This window comes from Penicillium daleae (assembly GCF_028827525.1).
Source record: "Penicillium daleae strain IBT 16125 chromosome Unknown utg000002l_segment0_segment0, whole genome shotgun sequence".
Lineage (NCBI taxonomy): Eukaryota > Fungi > Ascomycota > Eurotiomycetes > Eurotiales > Aspergillaceae > Penicillium > Penicillium daleae.
In genome coordinates this window covers 6250513-6272047 of record NW_026623150.1, presented here as the reverse complement: position 1 = coordinate 6272047, position 21535 = coordinate 6250513, and the positions used below count along the sequence as shown (strand labels likewise).

Below are 21535 nucleotides of genomic sequence, written 5' to 3'. Positions count from 1 at the left end.
ACAGTGGCACTACTGCAAAGCATCCCGAGGCTTGGGTTGAAGGAATTGAAAGGAAGATTGAAGAAAAAAAGCAGTTCTGTCATTGTGTATAGGTATACAAGCTAAGGATTTCGCTACCCCTCCCTTGGGAACGCGATGCGATACCGAGCTTTTTTCTATTTATTTTCTTTTTCATCCTGACGTACTGGTAACCATTTACAGCTTGATGATACCACATGAGGTTATCAACAAAAGCAAAATTGATGCTATAACTGAACTCCATCGCGACCGCACGAACGGGAAATGATAAATAGGCATAGAAATGACGGAGGATTTAGGTCATTAGCAGAGGAGAGACTATAGAAATCACGACAACACGAACAAAAGCAAAAACGATGTTGTAACCGAAGCTAATCCTGGCCACAAGGACACAAATCAGAGGTAGCCACGGAGTAGACGACGGAGAATTTTCTTCGGTTGATAAAAGAAACGCACGTTGCAAATCACGGCATCAAAAGCAAATGATAAAAAAACAAAGCATCTTCGAATCATTTTGAAGACTGCGATCACTGCTTTTCAGTGATGTTGCATCAAGGCACACGATGTTTCAAGCTATAGAGACTAAGGAGATTGTTTTGCGTGTAAATTAAAAAACTTTTATTCTTTACATTTTGACTGCTTTCCGTGGAGTTTGCCCCCTCCACTCCCCTCTCCACATATGTCAGGGGTGTCCAAGGAAAACATATTGACTTTGCCATTCATACATACAAAAATGGGATATGGAAGACAAATATGGACAGGCCCAGTCCGCGCCACAGACAGGGGGCAACCGCTGTGCAGTTGAACGACGAGGACAGAGGAAGAGGCATGATCCATGCGGGCGGCGTGGCAATCCAACAATCAGCATTCATGCTCATCCAGATCGACCCAAAGGCTCCAAAATAGGACCGGGTTCCCCGAGCCACTCAGAGTCGCGAAGTACTCTTGCCCCTGGATATGAATGACAAGCTGGTTGGAGTCCATTCCCTTCCAGGAATATCGCCGCTGTGAGATGTAGCGAGCTCATCAGGGTTATTTACAATTGATTGGCGCTTATGCTATTTGCGAGGAAGAACTGGCGAGGCCATCACTGTCAAGCAGGCCAGCCTCCTTTGCGAGCTCATAGAAGCGACCGCCCTGTTTGATCAGATTGGCTGGAGTATCGAATTCCGCCACTTGGCCCTTGTCAAGGACGACGATACGATCTGAGTCGATGATTGTGTTGATGCGATGCGCAATAGTAATGATCGTTCGGTCTTGGAAGATATCGCTACGCAGAGTGCGTTGAAGCAGCGCGTCCGTCTCCACGTCGACTGCAGCCTAGAAGATTACTTTTGTTAGCCGAGGCTGCCTCAGGCTGGTAATGAATAGCACTGAAAAGGGGGCAGCAATCTTACCGTTGCCTCATCCAGGACAAGGATGTTGCTAGGTGTGAGCAAGGCCCGAGCAAGAGAGACTAGCTGGCGTTGACCCTGACTCAAGTTGGATCCTGTTTGGCAGAAAAGGTTAGAATGTTGTAATAGATTACAATCCCGAAGAGGAGTTCTTACCTCCTTCCTGAATCTGGGCATCGAGTTGGCCTTCCATGCTGGTAATGTGGTCCTTCAGTTTGGCGTGATCTAGAGTATAACATTGTAAGCATGAGACTTCGTCAAGGGTATGGATGCAGAGATTGCTCCAAACATACCTAGGACGCTCCAGAGCTCCGTATCATCATGAACATGGCGTGGGTCTAGGTTGTCACGGAGAGTGCCTTCGAACATGGCAGGATCCTGAGGAATGATAGCGAGGCGGCCACGGAGATCGAACAAACCGATAGAGGAAACGTCGAGTCCATCAATACTGTAGGCAGTGTTAAAAACGACTATGTTCAAATGGAAGGGGAAAAAAGGCTCTTACCTGATGGTACCACCAGTGGGCTCAATAATGCGGAACAGAGCCAATGTCAAAGAACTCTTGCCCGCACCAGTGCGTCCGACAACACCAATTTTCTCGTGAGGCTTGATTTCAAGATTGATATCCTTGAGGACCAAGTCAAGACCCTCGCGATACCGGGTGCTGTAGTTCTTGAAGGTGACAGCACCTTGAGCGGGCCAACCAACGGCAGGCCGGCGCTTGAAGATGACATCGGGCGCCTCGCTGGGCAGGTTTGCGTACTCGAGCACACGCTCAACAGAGACAATGTTCGTCTCAACTTCGACAGTCTGGCGAACAATCCAGTTGAGAGACTGGGTGATCTGGAGAGCATAGGACATAGCCAGACCAACCATACCGGGCGAAAGAAGGCTTCCACTTGCGACAGAAATAATGGCGAGTCCAGCAGAGGCCAGGATGATGATCGAACCAATGAACTCAAGGCGGACTGCCAGCCATCGGTTAGCACTGATGGATGGGAAGTAAGCCCGGAGGTTGGCATCCATGCGCCACTCGTTCTCGAGAGCAAATCGGTTCTCTTGGCGGTAGGCACGGATAGTCGAAATACCACCGAGAGACTCCTGGAAATGGGCATAAATCGGACTGCGGGTGACACTGTCCAGACGCTTCAGCTCACGGGAGGTTCGGAGGTAGTACTTCTGGTAGCTGAGATAGATCCAGGCCAAAGGAATAACCAGCAGCAAGAACGCGGGCGTGGTAGTGGAAATGACAATCATGGTGAAGACGGCACGAGCAGAGTTGGCGAAAAGCATGTTGAAGGTTCGAGCAAGGACCTCATCGACACGGTATATATCGCTGGAGAATCTGTTCAGAATACGGCCGGATGGAGTGGTCTCGAAGAAGTTCATGGGCGAACGGAAGATGGCAAATGCCATGCGCTCATGAAGCTTGCGGGAGGCCTCAATTGAGCAGAAGATCCACAAAATCAAGTTCTGGACAATCACTAGGAGAGACGAGCCCAGACCAAAAGCCAGATAGATACTAATGAACCTGCCCACACTCTCATTGCGACCGTGAGCCTCGTTGTAGTCGGTCCAGTGCTTAAGCCAGTAGTTTGCAAGCACCTGGGCAGTTTGAGCAGCCAAAAGTGCAAAGAGGTAGACAGAGACAGCAGCAATGTTGCTGTTCTTTGCGTACTCGCCATAGACGCCCCACTTGACCTTGCCTTGCTGTGAGATCTCCTGGGTCTGCTTACTCTTGAGAACATTTTCTTCGTCACCAAGCTTGCGACGCGGGCCTTGCCAAGTCGCTGTGCTAGCTCGGCGGATGGTGACGGTACTTGTCCTTCTGTGGGTGTCACCATGGCTCTTGATAGGAACAAGAGAGCCAGGCTCCTCCAAGTCTTCGCTGTCCGAATCCTCGCCAGTCTCAATGACGGCTGCATCTTCCGATGCATTGGGGCTGGCAAGACTATCGTCTGAGACGCTGGGGGAACGTTCATCTTCGGATTCGGCCAGGTTTGTACGGACAAGGTTTGAGATTTCACCCTTCATGGCCATAAGCTGCTCGTAAGTGCCCTTCTCAATGATGGTCTTGTCACGCAGGAGACCGATAAAGTCCGCCTCCTTGAGGACAGTGATTGCGTTGGTGGCCAGAATCCTGGTCTTACCGTTGAGGATACCGGAACTACCGAGGACCTTGTTGATAATGTGACGTCCGACATGCTGATCCACTGCGGAAAGAACATCGTCAAGGAGGTAGATGTCTGCACGAGCATAAACAGCACGAGCGAGGGTCAATCTTGCCTTTTGACCACCAGAGAGAGATATTCCCCGCTCTCCAACTTCGGTCTGATCACCATCAGGCATGATCTTGAAATCGTCAAGAAGAGCACAGGCCTCTACAGTAAGATCATAGAAGGCAGGATCCCACCGGTGTCCGAACACAATATTCTCACGGACACTAGCGTTCATGACCCAGGGGGTCTGCGCGACATATGCGATGCGACCACGAACGACGACTTCACCTTGGTTCTTCCATAGTTCGCCAAGAATGGATTGGAGCAGGGAAGACTTGCCAGCGCCAACACGGCCAACAATGCAGCTGAGTTCACCCTTGCGGGCACTCAGGTCAATGTTCTTGAGAACAGGAATTCCAGAGTGGCGGTCCCAGGTGAATGTGGCATCACGAATACGAACCGACTCATCTCCAGCATGTTCCACTGGATCCTGGTAAATGACACTGTCGGTCTGAAGTTCCTCTGCAGTGAAGTACTCCACAAGACGCTTCACGGCCACAGTAGACTCAATAACGGAGGTGATGACCATGGGCAAGATAGAAAGCGGGAATGTGAGCAGATTGAAGAGTGTTAGGGCGGGGAAGACGATATCGGTAGTCAAAGGCTTATCACTCGTCAAGACAAACACGGTGAATGTGGAGCAGGAGACGAGGAAAGGAGTTGACTGCCAGGTAAAGTTGGCGACAGATTGCGTGGCTCCAATCTTGCGGAGAGTGTTCAGCTCTAGATCATTTCGGATATGGCTGAGCTTGTTCATGAATGCTGTGTTCCAAGCATAGAGCTTAATGCTCTTAATATTGTTCAGGATCTCAGTCATCAGCCGGGTTCTCGAGTCTTTGTTTTTCATCTGAATGATCTGGAGCTTCTTCATCATCCGTGCAATGACACCGTTAAGGGGAATCATCAGAATCATTACACCAACACCAGCGAACATGCTAGGTCCCACAAGCTGATAGAGAGAAAGCATGCACAGCGTGATCTGGAAAGGAGCCGACAGCAGCTGGGTACCGAATTGGGTCAGATCGGAAAGACGCTGTTGGTCAACAGCCATGTGGTTGACAATATCACCAGTAGTCTTGCTCGCACGACCTTCGCTGGACAGTCGCAATGCCTTCGCATAGATAAGGGCGGTCAAAGATGACTTGACCCGCATACCAGTGTCAAAGGCTCGCTGGAAGTACTGGTGGAGACAGCTAGTCTGGCAGACCGAGACTACGAACATTGCGAGGGCAATGGCCACACCTCGAATGACCGGCTGCGGGTCCGGGCTTCGATACGAGTCGATGAAAGTGATCAAGTATCGCAGCAGTTGTGGCTGAACAAACGCGAGCATGTCACTGCCCGATTTGATGATCGCGCCCCGAACGTACGGACCGCCAAATGCCTTGAAAAGAGCCATCCAGAGGGAGGGATTTTTCTTTTCGAGCTCCTCCTCCCACGCGGTGTTCAAGTCATCCAGAGTCACTCGGGTAGTGTCGCGACGACGAAGGTTCCACAAATCATCTTGAGTCAGATAGTTTTTATAGCCAAACTTCATCATCGGTGTCATCCAGCCGAATGTAAGGACTGAGAAGATGTCGGCATAGTTATAGGGACATTCATCTTCGTCACCGAGGGCGTCGTATGCACTTTGCTTCTTAGGAACGAAATATTCCAACACGAATTCTAGCAAGGAAAGACCCAGGCCGACATTCACGCAGACAAAGGTTGGTAGGTGTTGCAGATAAGTCTTCTGAGAGACAAGTGACTGCAGCTTAACAGCATAGGCAATGATGAAGAAGAGCCAATAGAACAGAACGACCCCATTCGGCTGTCGACTCCGCCAATGTTCATAGTACTGCACAGCAAAGATCACACCTAGCGAGCCGAGCGTCAAGAGGGAGGACCAGAATCGGAAATCGGCAAAGAAGGTCTTGGGTTGAGTCTCGGCATGCAAAGCTGCTTGGAGTGCGGTGACGAAGATCAGAGCAGCGAGAACGGTCTATAGTAGGTCGAATTACACATGATTAGAATTGAGAGGAATGCGGGAGCTCGGGGGAAATGGGGCCGACCAACCAACTTAGCATAGAAATGCCAATTCTTTGCGACGGGCTGCGGGATACGCTTCTTCAGTAACATCCAGAGCGCAGCGAGACCGGCCAACGAACCCCACACGGCGACGAGGGCGACAGCTACGTCCACAAAGCACGAAGTGAGATAGAAGCCATTTAAGCTGAGCGGACCCCAGCCCTCCGGATCACCGCAGAAGGCCTGTCGCTGGCGGTGGTCGAAAGCGGAGGCGAGTCGCGACGGCGAGAGGTCTCCCACATGGGAGTCCCCTAGCACCATCTGCGTATGACCATCCAACATGGTGGTGACAAGCGACAGCGCGCCCAGTATCTCCTTCCGTAAGTACAGGCAAGAATGGTAAGAAAAGGCAAAAGTAAGATTCTCCCGGAATCTGAGGAGCTTCCACGTTCCCAGAGGCTGCTTACTAAAAGGCGGAAGAAGTCTCGGGCGGTCGGGGTTGCTTACCCCAAGTGGAACGGCTGATGATCCACCGAATGACGTCCGCGAAGACTCCAAAAGAGTCACCCCCGTCGCGGCTTTGACTGGGAAGGAGCACCAGCTGATACCCGGTAATGTACTGGCGCTGGTCCTTGATTTTGGCGGACAATTAACCACTCGAACAGCAATTGGCGTGAGGGAAGAGAACGATTGATGAAGATGAGATCACGTGACCGGGCCAGGGCGCCCGGCGATAAGCATTTTTAAAGCCCGATTGGGAAATCCGCCAGGAACCACATGGAAGAATGCCCCTGGAGAGGGTAGGGATTGTGGTACAGATGGCGAGTCCGACGGTTCGTGAGATCTCATTTGGTTATTGGCTCTCTATGGTGTTATCTGGGGCTTAAATGGAGCTATACCTGGTTCGCAGGACGGGCTGCATCGGGTCGGACCCGGCATACTATCCAGATGCCTCGCCAACCTGGGAGCAGATTGATGACCCGTGTGTAGGACAATTTGTGAAAATACAAAAATGTAACCTACAGGAGTTGGATCCTGTCTAGTTTATCCGGAATACGATGATCTTCCCCGGATTAGATTGTACTAGGTTCACAGCATAGTAATTTCAAATATATACAACCCTGGCCCGACGAAAGTATCCATACGCTTCAATGCTAGGGCTTCTTTAGCCTAATCTCCCGATGGTGCCACACAACTCCCAGCAACGTCACCAAATATCCTGATATGGTATTTGGCAGTGAAGTAGATTGTGATCCAAATAGTCATATTGCGGAATTCATTTGTAGCAGGTACTACTAAGTAACGCCGCATGGAGTTGAAAATTACATAATTGACCCGCTTGGCATGAATTATTGCCTAGAAATATCTATCTAATCTCATCTGAAGGGCAAGTAAAGCACCCACCTGCAGGACTAGGTAAGGGAAGGTTGTCCTGGGATTTGAAAGAAAGCGGGAACCTAGGACAATCCAATTTCTGTCTAAACACGGCGAGTCTTGATGAGATCGAAGGGATAGCGTGGCTTGCTATGGCGACGAACACAAAGTAATCTATCACCTTGTCGCATAATCAAGATTGACAATTTCGGAGCCTGGATCGGTCAGTCAATTTCCATTCCCTGATATGAGCCCCTTTGGGGGTCCTGGTCCATATCTTACCTGGTCAAACAACCATCGAGACATATTTCAGTTGTGTATTGAAAAGTTTGGCAAATCGAGGCGCAAGAGCTGTATCCTGAGTGTCTTGGTTTGTTGCCAAGCGGCTTCACCTTTGGATGAAGCCTTTCTCTCACTCGGCGTAAAACCTGCCAGGTATATCAGTGGCGAACAACGGACTCAACTTTTACAAGTCCAGCTTACCTAGACTGAACCTCATAGTTTCAACAGCCCGACCCAACATGCTTCTTACCTAAATATACTGTTAGTCAGAAAGCCCCATTCGATACCACTTGAACTAGGCTAAAACTAACCAGTCTCCTATCGCACATTCCTCCAATACAGCTTTCATACATGACGCAGCAGTAGCAGCCGCATAGTGTTGCCAGTTTTTATTCTTATGGCTATCGGCATAATCGCACACACCTTTGATGACAAGACACGGCAGAATATCCCAAACCCCCGACGCCTCCATTTCAAAAGCGATAAGATCGTGTGTGGTTGCAGTTTTATCTCGATGTTGCCCAGATTTCATAACTATGTCACCAGAGCCAAAGAGGCCGAAGTGTATTTTGGGACTTAGGGGGCAACCGTTCGCCGATGCCTCCTGCAATCGTTTGCGCGGGACCAGCGACCCTTTCTGACATCCGAGCTGTTAGCAAGTCAATAGTCGTGCATCTTCGCAGACTGGATCCGTGCCGTGTTTACAGGCACTACATAATCCGCACGCTGCTGGATCGTGATGCTTGTGTCGGTATATAGGTTCGAACAGCTCGTCTTTTTCTATACCTAGGTAACCAGCTCCCGATAGGCCGAGCTTATTCTTCAAGACCCCAAGGTGCTAGGAAAGCTTCATCTCAATGCGTTTTCGCCCTCGCACCCCTTTAAGCTTAGCCAACAAGCCCCGGAGCTTAGGACCGGCGATTTCCGGCCTGGCTTTGCTCAAAAAAGTATCTAGGAATCGCCGTCCAAAGTCATATTGCACAATTCCATTACTGATTACAACATCGCCAAGGACGAGATCCTCCTCGCCAGCCACGTATAACGGAACACCTCCGCAGATTCCAACCACAAGCGCGAGCTTGATCTCCGGATAGCTAGATCGTATAGTCGAAGCTGCCTGGGAAGCGGCGCCTTTCCCCATACCGGCCATATAGACGAGAACGACGTTATGGTGCAGGAGTTTACCCAGGGTATATATATTATCATCTCCGGGTGCTTTGTGGTAGTCTTTAACTTCTTCGTCCAAAATCTTCTCGAAAACTTCGCTAACGGCGTCGGCTTCTAAGGGCAAGGCACAGAAAATAGCGATAGTGAACCGGGAGCGGCTTACTAGCCTCGTTTGTTCGGTTTGAGGGGGATTTTGAGAAATAGGAATTTCCGGTTTAGAGACCTCCTGGATTTCCTAGTCATCTCTATATACGTAATATAGATCCTGAAGTAGCAGCACAACTTTCTCGTAGAGACGCGACTGTCTGATTTCGAGATCTTCGTCAAATTTCGACGGATCAATTAAGCCATCCTTGAAAAGTTCGGCGTCGAGACAATTGTTTACTACTACTTCGTAAGCAGCTCGGATCATGTTTCCCAGATTACTGCAATTTGCTATGGTCCATGCCCACTCGTAGTAATCGTTGATCGTGGTTTCATCCCAGAGGTAATCCAAGCGCTCATATCTAAATAGCTGTTTAGTTGCAATCTCGATTAGGATAACTCCCAACGCAAGAATACTAGGATACATATAAAAAAGGTCGTCCGAAATACAATAATCCAGTATCTAGCCCTTGAATTTATACAGTTTCGTGGCAAAATATAGATACGGTCGGATATAGTTTCGATCAGTGAGCCTCTCCTTCATGATTTAAATATTGTCGTGTGTCCATAGAGTCGCCATCCAGTACGAATTATAATACTGCCACACTAATCTTGCAATAGTATATGCTAGGGTTATCTTTACCCTGTTGGAGAGGTACATAGTCTGCCCCAGCCAGTCTGCTAAAGAGATACTTGCCACGGGGAGAAAGTCCCGCCAGATAGAATCTTGAACGGTATCTGCGAGCTTCATCACATTTTCCTGGATATAGATATAGACTAGGATATTCATCTCGCTTCCGATCAGCTTGCAAAACTCTCCGAGTTCGAGCTTTCGAAGACTATTTGGTAATGGCGACCTGGTTTGAACACTAGTCGAAAGATTGAAGCATTAAATCGCAAAGGAAACTTGTTTCTTCGGTGGTTTTTTGTTTCGTCTATGCATAACAATTAAGATGAAGGTTAGCTCGCGTCGGGGGTCTCTACAGATCTTCCTGTCCATACCGGTCAACCAATATATTCACCCCTTTCCACCGCAATTGATGGTTGTTTGTACGGGATAACGTGGGACCTAACGCAAATAATACATTGAAGGAGATATCCGTATCATTTCCTTTATCATGCCCCGGATCCAGTCGCAGTCGGGGGCATTCGAGGTATTGCGTGTAACACGAGCAGGTCGAGTGTATTCGTAGTTAGGTATAAAGGATGTTGTTGACTTGTACGGGATACTTGAATCCAGTATTATGTAGACGTATTTGCTCATCGGGGAAGCTTTCTTGTGAGTCGGTTACGTGCTAGCAATCCGTGATGAAACGTAGAAGAGAAGGATACTCGGGGTTGCGCTAGACAAACTGCAACAAGCTATATCGGATGTCTCGAATAAACGATTTCTCAGCAGTGTTGTTTAAGTCTATGCACTTTAAGATTCTCCAAAGTGTATCAAAGCGCCCAGTTTCTTTGCTATCCTTGGCTCTCGAGACCTAGACAGGGTATATATTCAGTGGTAAGTTACGGTAGGTTTCTGTATAGGCCGCGCAGACAGACGACTACTCACTTACAGAACAGGCCTTGTTGACGAGCACTGCAACCTTGACTAGCTTGGAATCTAACTTTACCTGGCCCGAAAGGGGGAGTTGTTAAGTCAAGATAAAGAGTTCCCCGCCCAGCTAAGCGAATCTGTTGTCCTGCGTTTCCAGGCCAAGGCGGGTTGCTTGGTTGCTGATCCAGGGGAACACATTCCGACACAGATCAGGAATATCATCCATTCTGCTCGAGGTAGCCTTATTTCTAGCTCCTGATGGCAATAAGCTTTCTCCGAAAGAACGCGAAGAAAGCTGAAGGTGAACAGCGATGTTTGCCCAATCACGTGTAGAAGCACATCACCTCAGCCTCTCGTTAGGCGCTGCGGGGTAGACCCCAAGTTTATTGATAACAAAGGCACACCTGCCTTGTGGCAGAGCGCAGAGGGTCATGGGAGATCCCAAAAATTCCAGCATCAAGTCCTTTGTTCCTTCGCACTAGGGGCATTATCGTGAGGAGCCAAGCCTACCATGACAGAACCTTCTACGATATCCGAAGCCGTCGCTGCATACCGTCTCGTTTTCAGGACGGCCACAATAGTCCCACGACAAATGCAGCAAGAATGGGCAGAAAATAGACTGGCAGATTTCAATCTTTGGGCTATAGATACTAGCGCCTCTAACACGGGGAAACCTTCGCTAGATCATCGATTACGCGCCAACCCGGAAGCGCACACTATCCTACTCAACCTGTTATTGATGTTAAAAATTCTGTTACAAAAATATATAGGCGGAGGTATATATCTATTCCAGCGCAGGCAGATATTTCTTCATTGACACCATATCTTAGGTCACGGGATTGGGGACACTCCCATAGGGTTGTCTAGGGGAGAATTGGCCAGAATGAAAGATGTTAAAGACAGTTTGAACCAGCTCACGAGGCTTACGGCTGCCATCCGAAAAGCAGGAACTAGATCAAGACTTCAGAAGGCAGACAGCTCTTTTGAACCTTATACTCCCTAGATTCGTTCCCTCCGCCGACACCTTGAACTCCTTATCCTAGTGCAGCCTAACGAGCATAGGAATTCAGTGTTCTGTAATCAACAACTTGACCCAGCACGATTAAGCCCAATTCAATTACGGCTGATTAAAGCAAACTTGAAACGGCGGAATCGCTTTCTATACGCCCAGCAACACGCTCTAAAACTAGAGACCGGTTCCGGAGACTCAATGAGCACGTCAAGGGGAAAATCAACATCCGGAAAGCAGACACAAAGTTTAGACGTTGGCCAGATGGCCCCCGTTTTGAGTAGGGAGAAGGAGCTTGCGATAGATGAGCTATACGCTCAAAGTACAACAACTGCCACGCAGGTAGACGAGCGGATCGAAATTCCCAGGCAAATAGCCATGTCTGTAACGACAGCTGTGTCGGTAACAAGCTCTCGAATCACTTACCCAAAGTCTCCGTCTCTTCATGATCATCAAATGCTCTTCACATGTCCTTGTTGCTGTCAGTCCCTTGCCGTTGCAGTCGGGCGCGGCAACCAGTGGAAGTAAGTTTGTCAAATTAAAAAGTGAATCAACTTGATTAATATTTCGCACATAGGAAACACCTAATGGGAGATATTCTACCCTATACCTGTATTGTCGCGGACTGTCCTCAAACCGACACCTTCTATATGACTAAAGAGACCTGGCTGAACCATATGGATGAAGAACATGGGAGCACGGTGCAATGGGTATGCCATGCGTGCTCCCAAAAAAACACCTGTGCCACCTTTACGGAGTCGGCCGATTTCACGGCTCACCTCGAGCAGCAGCATCACAAGGGAATCAAGCCAAAGCACATACCTATGCTATGTTCGTCATGGAAGCGCAAAGTCCCGTTCCAAATTGCCGCTTGTCCACTTTGCTGTTTCCACAGTGACGATCAAAACGCTTTACTTGACCACACTGCCGAGCACATTCACTCGTTTTCGTTGAGGTCTTTACCATGGGCTCCAAGAGTGTGCCTGGAAGAAGCAGACGACGACGACGACGACGACGACGATGACGAATACGGACCATTCTTTGCAGAACATCCATATTTTGATGTTGACAGCTGCTGGTCAGAGCCCTCGGCGAGTTTACTTGAGGCTTCACGCCTGACCACAGATCGAGAGAGTGTTGCAGACCCGGATTCTGGAGCATCGACGTATGTGGTGTACGATCGGCAGCAGCAACAACTAACGGAAGATGTTCTCGACCAAATACCCCAAGCTCCCTTAGGGCAGGCAGGTACAAATGATTGGCTGGACTCACTTACTTCTGACGAGATCGAACCTGAACAACGTCTGGGTTGGGTCCTAGGTGGTGAGCTACAGTTGACCAGTATAATAGGCGTGGGTGCCACAAGCGTCGTTTATAAAGCTCTTGACCTCAACACGAATGTTTCATATGCGGTCAAGGCCCTCAGTAAGAGTGGAAAAGACTCTCGCCAGCTTCGACAGCAACCGATTCAGATCGCATTGCACTATAGGGCCAGTGGCCATCCTAACGTGGTTCCTTTGAAACGCATCTGTGACTCTGTCGATTGTCTTTATGTAGTGACCGAGTTCTTCCCGGAAGGTGACCTGTTCAACAGCATTGTCGAGCAAGGTAACTTTGTGGGGAATGATTCTTTGGTGAAGGCTGTCTTCCTACAGATACTTGACGCTGTCGAATATTGTCACAGCCACAGTATCCGCCACAGAGGCCTCCAACCGGAAAATATCCTGGTTGCAGAGGGAGGGACAATTGTCAAGCTAGGTGGCTTTGGCCTGGCATCAGAAGACGAATTTTCCTCTGAGTTTGGTTGTGGCTCCGTATTCTACATGTCGCCCGGTAAGAATCGCTCTCTTTTACATCACGTTTGGCGTCCGAATTGCCCTGACACTGCAGCTTTGGCCGTCAAGAATGCCAGCAGGAAAATCCGCGTCCGAACTCATCTTATTCGACCGCAGCCAATGATGTGTGGGCCCTTGGAGTCATCCTCGTCAACCTTACTTGCGGCCGCAACCCTTGGAAACGTGCTTCTTTAGAGGACTCCACGTTCCGTGCATACCTGAAAGATCCATTTTTCCTCCAATCAATCTTACCACTTTCCACCGAGGCAGTCGTTATTTTGAGCCGCATTTTCGAACGCGATCCTTCCAAGCGGATTACTATCACAGAGCTTCGCAGCTTGATCGTGGACTGTCCCCGTTTCACAACCCTCGTTGTGGCTCCAGAGATCGCTAGCAGTGATCTCCACCCTCTACTAGAGCCTCCAGTGCAGGAACTCGACTTATTGTCTTTCTCACCTGGGTCTTCCGTAGTTATCGGAGGATCCTCTAATGGATCCTCATAATTAGACCTTCGCTCCGTTTGCAAAGTACGGCTACGAAATAATCCATCCACAGGGAAGTCCAACCAGAATAGCTCTCATGAATACTTGTGCCACTAAGATCTAGAATGAGTTGTAAATTGTGAGGGCCGATCAGGGACTAATTCGTCTCGTTTATGTCACTCCATGAATGTTCATAAAAGGGAGTTTTTTTTTAGAAAGAGAATGTAAAAGTGAGTCAGATAGTCATCCACAGCATAGTTAACGTGGGGTCTTCGGGCACCGAATTGGTCATAGTGTCAGCCAATGTTATGAGGTACAGCCACCAGAGAAGTGGCCCCTCCCCGGCCAAATTGAGGCTGAGCAGCTCATCACTAAGTAACTAACTTAGTTATCCCATCAGAATCAGTATGACTCAATATGAGAGTGGACTTGCTTCCGTGACTAAGCGAGAATTTATAACTCACTCACTAGTTAATTAACTAACGTTAGTTAGTTATCTAGGTCCTAATAAACTAATCTGTTGCGTGAGCCGCCCGCATTCTTAAGGCGGTAAGAGCCCGCTTCATTGGCGTCATTTGGAGGGGCAGCCAACATTCCATTCCAGCCTACTCAACGACATCCAACTGCCATGGCGGATTCTAACCGCTTGGAAGAGCTTTTGAAAAGACCTCTCTATGGTATGGCTCCTTTTGATCTGATGACCCATCCCGAATATCCACTAACCTGCATAGTTTATGACCTTCCACCAGAGCTTCTTGCGTCCCTAAGCGCAAAATCCGCAAATCAGCCTGTCGCCGAACAGACCCAGCAAGCCCCCGAGACGACTCCCAAGGATCCAGAGCTTGCAGCGCAAGAATCTGCAATCGCAACGTCGACACTATGCTCCCTATGCAAGGTTTCTTACCTCGGTGTGCAAGAGCAACGAAGCCACGTCCGTTCCGATCACCACCGTTACAACCTCAAAGCCCAACTCCGTGGCAACGCACCCCTCGATGAGATTCAATTTGCCAAGGCCGTTGGAGAGCTGGATGAATCTATCTCTGGATCAGAGTCATCCGAATCGGAGGAGGAAGAAGCTGATGGAAGCGGCGACACCACGCTTACGGCGTTGCTGAAAAGACAAGCCAAGCTGTCGGAGGCGAATGAGGAGGCTACAACTCCTGCGACGGGAGGATCGCCGAAGAATCCACTGTTTTGGTTCTCAAGCTCAGGCTTGCCGTCTAACAAGTCACTGGGAATCTATAGGGCGATCTTCTCAGACGTCGAGCAGGATGCGCCTGCATACTTGGTGGAATCATTACGAAAGAAGCAACTCGCGCCTGTCAAGGCGCGTACCAATAATGCACAAGTTCAAAAGGACCCATCGGCTTCTGGTCCTCACATATTTATGTGTATGATTGGTGGTGGTCACTTCGCCGCCATGGTGGTATCGCTGGCGCCAGAGATTCACCGCAAACAGGGTGGCGTGGAGGAGAGGCAGGCAAGAGTGATCGCACACAAGACATTCCACCGATATACGACGCGACGGAAGCAAGGTGGTTCCCAGTCGGCCAGCGATGCATCTCGAGGACCTGCCCATTCAGCGGGTTCTAGCCTACGTCGCTACAACGAAGTTGCATTGGAGAAGGACATTCGTGAGCTTCTGGCGGACTGGCGGCAAATGATCGACAGTGCAGAGCTTTTGTTTGTTCGTGCCACGGGAAAGACCAACAGACGGATTCTTTTCGAGAAGTATGAGGGCCATGTCTTGAAGCAAAATGACCCTCGCCTGCGCGGGTTCCCCTTTAACACTCGTCGAGCCACTCAAGGCGAACTTATGCGATGCTTCAAGGAGTTGACCCGTGTGAAGGTCAGCGAGATCGATGAGGCTGCTCTGGCAGCTGCGGCGGAAGCTGCAAAACAAAAGGAAGAATCTAAGCCCTCCACGCCGCGTCCACAGCCTCAAAAGCCCAAGCTGTCGAAGGAAGAGGAGGCTGCACTGCTCCATACATCTCAGATTCAAGCCCTCATCCGGCGCTCTAAAGTTCCGGCTCTATTGTCTTACATCTCCAACAACTCCATCCCCTCATCATTCACCTTCCAGCCGTCCGACTCCCCTCAAAACTTCCGCTGCCCAACACCTCTCCACCTTGCCGCCAACAACAATGCCCCGGCTGTTGTGAATGCCCTTCTCACTCGAGCTACCTCAGACCCAACTGTTGTGAATGGCGAGGGTCGTACCCCATTTGAGCTTTGTGGAGATCGTCCCACCCGGGATGCATTCCGTATAGCCCGACATGAACTCGGAGAGTCAAAATGGGATTGGTCAGAGGCAAAAGTCCCGGCTGCTATTTCCAAAGCAGACGCGGACAGCCGAGCTGAAAGGGAACGAAGGGAAGCAATAGAAGAGGAGAATAATCGGCGCAAGACCAGTTTGGAACGTCTGAAGAATGAAGATGCCGCCAGGGCTGCACAACAAACATCGAAAGCTGGCGGACGAACCCTGGGAGCAGTGGAGAAAACTGCCGCCGAGAAGCGCGATGAGGAGACTCGGGGTATGACACCAGAGATGAGGATGAAACTCGAAAGAGAGAGGCGAGCGAGGGCTGCCGAAGAACGTTTCCGAAGAATGCAGGGGAACTGAATGACGGGTAAGCTGTATATTCTTTTGTCATTCCAGCGTTCACTTGGATCGAATCCTGTACCATTGCATAGAACCTTCCATTAGAAGCAAAATATACCTACCGGCTGAAGCTTTACAGCCGGAGAAACGAACAAACTTGAATCGTGTCCAAGGTGCAAGTCACATGCAGTCTCGTGCTGGTAGACCGTAGTATCAACTTCTCTCATTTCATCCAACTTCACTCTTGCATCACCTCACTCTTCTTGACACTTCAATGCAGAAATGCATCGCATACTCTCTTCCGATCCTGATTTAAGGGATCCTGGAATTCACGTTGGTACCTTGAGCCTCTGTGACCCTTCCACGCATGAGATCAGTCGACGACTTAAGATTTACAGCAATGACGAGGTATTCATTGGACGAGACGCGAAAAGATGGTACCACAGACCCCTCCTATTCCTTATTCTCCTGAGGTTACCGGGATTGACAATGGTATCTTCTATCTAGTCAATTCCACCTCTCCAATCCTTTTGTCTCAAACAAGCATATCCGCATCTACACAATTCTCTTCGACCAAGACAACCTTCAAGAAATACCTCCACTAGTGTACGCCCAGGATCTTTCCTTGAATGGGGCCTTTTGGAATGACTACCAAATGGGTAAAGGTAAAGGCAGCTATCTTTTGAGTCATGGGGACATCCTCAAAGTAGCTGTCGACATCCATATCCAGTTCAAGTCTGCGGATCCCGATAATGTGAACAAGTTCACCCAGTTGCAGCAACTCGAGATGCGAGTAAGTGTTCCAGCAGTCTGATCTGATCTCTTGACCTGGCATTGCTGATTGATTTCCCCAGAGATTCCAAAAGAACTATGTGATCACGCAACGTATGCTTGGCTCCGGTGCTTTTGGACGCGTGCACATGGCCTTCAATGCCAATACTGGACGGCAGTTTGCTTGTAAGATTGTTGACCTTCAAGCCATCAAAGCCGACTTTCAGGAAGGATCTCGGGCCCAAGGGGATTCGTTCGAAGGACAGGGGTCAAAGTTTTTTGCTATAAAAAAACGGTCGTTGAAGTACACCGCAACGACAGCCAAGTCTCCTCGGATAAGGAAACTCGTTCTTGAAAAGATCGCAATGCAGCAGCGAGAGTCCCTGCTTCTGGCAGAATTATCTCATGTGAGTATGAGCCTTTGTTTACCTGGATGCTTCGGATATATGAGACTGAGAGTATGCATAGCCGAATATCATCACCACTGAAAAGATCATTCGGTCCAGCAATACGATGTGAGTCCAAAATCAGTACAGTATGAACCTACGGTTGATACTAAATGGGTTCCAGTTATATGTTCACGGAACTTGTAACGTGTGGCGATCTCTTCTCATTCATTCGAAACAAAGGTAGCCTACTCGAAGAGACGACTGCTGGGTTGATCATCCGACAGACTTTGCTTGCTCTGGAGTACCTCCATGACCGAAACATCGTGCATCGAGACGTCAAACCTGACAATATTCTGATGACCTCTCTCGAATCCGGCGGAAGAGTTGTCTTGGCCGACTTTGGATGTGCAAGACTGGTGAACCAGACTGTTCAGCGAATGACGAGTGTTGTTGGGACTCTGGAGTACTGCGCGCCGTATGTATGATCATCAGTACAATGCCGAGATCTCTTTGCTAACCAGTTATAACAGAGAGTTGCATCAAACCAACACCAAAGGATACACCAAGGCCGTTGACATGTGGTCCTTGGGTTGTGTCGCGGCTGTCTTACTTGTCGGCAACACTCCATTCGACGACCCATGTATATCCACATCCAGCAATTTGCTAAACTTGGATATGGATATGAGAGCACTTGAGATCGGTTCACAACCCAGAGACTTTGTCCGTCGATTACTCATCCAGGACGAGACTCGGCGAATGGATGTGAAGCAGGCACTGCAGCACGACTGGTTCACCAACCCCGCACAGACAGCATGGTTCAAAGAGATGTACACACGTTCGATTCAAGGATGGAAGCCTCGCAGCTCCAGTGAACCCGTGATAGTTGAGCTTACCAGTTTCTTGGGCGTTCAGCTTAACAAGCGGTTACCCTCAGAGTCCGAATCGAGTTGGTCACCCAAGGAAGGTGCACGCTTCGCAGACGTGGACCACATCTCTGAGAGTTCATGGGAGAATGTTCCACCAGGGGGCGTGAAGTCGCTCATATCGCCTGCCATTTCGAACTCGGTACCTGCAAAGAAGGCATCACATCCTTCGCCTCTTGTCTCACTTGATCAAAACTCTGCAAACAAACCGAGACGTCCCCAGGAATTCGTGCAACAAGTCAAGGCCAATACCGACGTGAAATTTATCAGTCAGATCAAGCGTGAACAAATCGATCGACCCAAGTTGGAACGACAGGTTCTGTATGTGCCATCTTGTGAAAGTCCCAATGTCCAGAACACCACGGAAAAGAATCAGCCAGCACCCAGGGAAGGGAAACAAGCGACGAAAGCCAAATTCACCCTCAACAAGGAAACGGGCATGAGGAATTTCTTCTTGTCGCCGGGAAGCGCAGCATTTCCCCCTATTGCTCATTCGGGGACTGCTGCCCCGCAAAAGTCTTCGAAGGACGACAGCGACGAGTCTGACCAGGTGTACGAAGAGGTGCGCAATCCTGTCACCGGGAAGCGAAAGCGACTCATATATGGCCGGGATATGGAATTATTGAGTCGGATTCTATGACAGGCGAGAGGAGATTACTGATCATATTTTATATGAGAGTTGCTGTTTAGAGTTATGGGACTCTGGGATGATAACGCGGGCTAGCACGACCTCAAGAGACTCGGGCTATTATTGCAGCCATTATGGATTGTTGTGAGCAATACAGCTTATCCTTGCAGCGTCTAATTTTCATGAATAATTGTTATATAGCTTGAAATTGACTTGCTCTAATATTCAAGACAATACATTCTGTGAAATGGGGAGGAGGATGACCAATAGTTGGTTTATGAGAACTTCTCAAGTCAAAATTATTCGAAGTCTAGTGCACACAATGAACAATGCAGAAAGGTGACGAATTCTAGAATGAGACCAACTTCTCCAGTGCCACGATGGAGAATTCCGCCGGGGACTATACCCTCCCAAGAGTCCAGAATGAGGTAATCGCCGTCATTCAGGTAGGAGTCAATTACTGTTCAAACATCAAGAAATCAATGATTCACTATCGAACACGAATTTCGCCTCAAACATTGGGTCCAAATATCAAGAGAATGTTGTACCTGAAGCCTCCAAGCTCATCGGATATCATTGGAATTTCACAAAGCCAGCATCTCAGACACAGTGGATCTACGCAGATTAGCTGCTTAGCCTCGCCTATGACAAAGAAAACGAGGTACATCTCGACATCCCCTGGAAGCGCCACCACAAAGGCACCAAGGGTCGTCAATAGTCTACCCAGCTGTGATCCACAGTTGGAAGTGTGAATGGGCACACCCTTGATCAAAGGAAGCGTTGGAGGGGGCAAAGACTCCTAATTGGCCTCTCACAATAGGGAGCATGGGGCCGGTTCAAGTCTCTTTCTTGGGTTTGAACTGAATTCGTCCTCCTCGACAGGCAGGATCGATTCAATGGCCACAATGAAGGGCTGCAGGAGGGCAGTGTATGATCATTGGCACGGCCTAATGATCCAAGGATCAGCATGAGCCAAGTAGAAGAGAGCCCGAGGGGTGTGTCGTTCTCAATAGCAGGGGGAAGCTCCTGATCTGATCCAGTGGTTTCAGTGGAAGGTCTCAGGTCGGGGGCCAATGAGGGTAGGAGGGGCTGTTCCTTGAATCAGTTGTCCAAGTGCTTCTCCAGTGAGAAGGATGATACTATTGGCTGTCTCTGTAGGAGTAGGTAACAAAGACTGTCCATGCTGGGTCCAAGTAGAGACACGAGTGACCTCGAGCGAGATAACCTCGAGCAGAAGGTTGTATTGAGAACTCTCGTGGCGTGAAAGAAAGAGAGCGTTGCCATGGAGAGCGTTGAGACAGTCTCAGAAGAAACTCACCATAACCAACATAGGCACCGGCAATGATTGCGCTTCTTCGAGGAAATCAACAAAACAAAACACTGGCCAGACAGTCAACTTAAAATGATCAGTTTCCTTTGTCCGAACAGCAGAGTTGCTTCTTCCAGACGAGAGAGATAGCCTCCATCGGCTCCTCACCCTTTGATTGCCCTTTGGTCCAGGAATGCACAGTCCCTCTCTCACCCAAATCCGGATTAACCAACCTAAGACACAAAGACCAAAAGAGTAAGCCAGCACCAGTCGGGCGCAGGATCACAGTTTCTCCCCTATCAAGGCCACATCCTTAACCCTCGAGCTCAACAACCTAACAAAGGAGACCTTCAGCCCTTCAGGGCAAGGGTTGGAGGGGCAACCAACCGTCCCAGTCCCAGTCCCAGTCCCAGTCCCAGCCACACCCACGCATGCAGGGCAGTGCAGTGCAGCAGAGTCAATCAAAGGGCAGCTGCACTAGTGTCCGCTGCAAAGCAAGATGTCTTGCATAGGGGTACCGTACCTGCAGAGATGGGGATGCAGCCCGACACGATCACAAAGTCAATCTCTCCGCAAAAGCCTCTTCTTCGAGGATCGCCGGGACAACAGCCCAGGAGTATCAAAGTGTAAAAGTTTACATGAGCTGCAGATGGTACCTGTACCTGGATGTTGTGCGTCCCCGTGCTCTGTGATTGAGCTAAGCTTGGTATCGGCCTATAGTAGGTAGAGGTTGGTGATAGTGTATCTGATTTGGTAGTATCCCTTGCGTGGGACTGGAGGGGGATGGTGCGATAGGGGCTGGGAGATAGGGAGGAGGGGTAGAGTGGGTGATACTGATAGGAGTATTCTATTCTCTATTCAGATGGTGTGGTGGTGATCTGGTGAGATCTCCCTTTGTGTATGCCTTGAAGGGTTGGTGTAGTGTGGTGGGTTGAGGCTGAGTTAGTGGTAGGGGTATAGGTGGATCGCTTTTGTTTCACTCGGGAAAGAGATGTTACTCAATGAATAGCTGAAGGGACTGGCAATAGAAGATTCCAGGAGCTATACCAAAATGCAAATGCTAAGATTCTGTGATTTTGTTTGCACGTTGGTACTGTAGACCTGATCTGTCGAGCAGCATGCGTTCTGCACCCCGCAAATTCGGGTCGATATCGCAGCGCAGCGACGCAATGCGAGATAAGAAGCGCGCACGAGTCTAAGCGGTCGATCCGGGGGTTTTTTGGGCACTATTTGCCAGGGCAACTGGCCCTGCAGGATGTAAGGTATAGAAAGGTGGGTCGTTGGTCCGACAAGGAAGAGGATTCTGCCGAAGGGTCCTTTGTTTAGGATTGCCAGGGAGAGTACATACGTAGTAGGTCATCTAAGAAGCTTTGGGAAATGTG

The 21535-nt window shown here is 49.3% G+C and overlaps 5 protein-coding genes across 5 annotated transcripts; 3 read left to right on the top strand and 2 right to left on the bottom strand.

Annotated features, from left to right (window-relative positions):
• Positions 1 to 1071: 1071 nt before the first annotated feature.
• On the bottom strand, positions 1072 to 6040 carry N7458_003149 (ATP-binding cassette glutathione S-conjugate transporter YCF1; the record flags this gene model as incomplete). The annotated part of the gene is made up of 6 exons (XM_056906532.1): positions 1072 to 1338; positions 1416 to 1507; positions 1569 to 1637; positions 1706 to 1860; positions 1918 to 5672; positions 5747 to 6040. 6 exons carry the CDS (start codon positions 6038 to 6040, stop codon positions 1072 to 1074), a joined length of 4632 nt encoding a protein of 1543 aa, XP_056770639.1.
• A 1560-nt stretch (positions 6041 to 7600) lies between these two features.
• On the bottom strand, positions 7601 to 9092 carry N7458_003148 (5'-methylthioadenosine/S-adenosylhomocysteine nucleosidase family protein; the record flags this gene model as incomplete). The annotated part of the gene is made up of 4 exons (XM_056906531.1): positions 7601 to 7604; positions 7666 to 8003; positions 8232 to 8747; positions 8802 to 9092. 4 exons carry the CDS (start codon positions 9090 to 9092, stop codon positions 7601 to 7603), a joined length of 1149 nt encoding a protein of 382 aa, XP_056770638.1.
• A 2386-nt stretch (positions 9093 to 11478) lies between these two features.
• Positions 11479 to 13552, top strand: N7458_003147 (uncharacterized protein; the record flags this gene model as incomplete). The annotated part of the gene is made up of 3 exons (XM_056906530.1): positions 11479 to 11738; positions 11792 to 13047; positions 13119 to 13552. The coding sequence occupies 3 exons, from the start codon at positions 11479 to 11481 to the stop codon at positions 13550 to 13552; spliced, it is 1950 nt and encodes a 649-aa protein (XP_056770637.1).
• Positions 13553 to 14159: 607 nt separating this feature from the next.
• Positions 14160 to 16154, top strand: N7458_003146 (putative C2H2 finger and ankyrin domain protein; the record flags this gene model as incomplete). The annotated part of the gene is made up of 1 exon (XM_056906529.1): positions 14160 to 16154. The coding sequence occupies one exon, from the start codon at positions 14160 to 14162 to the stop codon at positions 16152 to 16154; it is 1995 nt and encodes a 664-aa protein (XP_056770636.1).
• A 634-nt stretch (positions 16155 to 16788) lies between these two features.
• N7458_003145 (serine/threonine-protein kinase) lies at positions 16789 to 18856 on the top strand (the record flags this gene model as incomplete). The annotated part of the gene is made up of 4 exons (XM_056906528.1): positions 16789 to 16926; positions 16988 to 17311; positions 17578 to 17768; positions 17824 to 18856. 4 exons carry the CDS (start codon positions 16789 to 16791, stop codon positions 18854 to 18856), a joined length of 1686 nt encoding a protein of 561 aa, XP_056770635.1.
• Positions 18857 to 21535: the final 2679 nt, after the last annotated feature.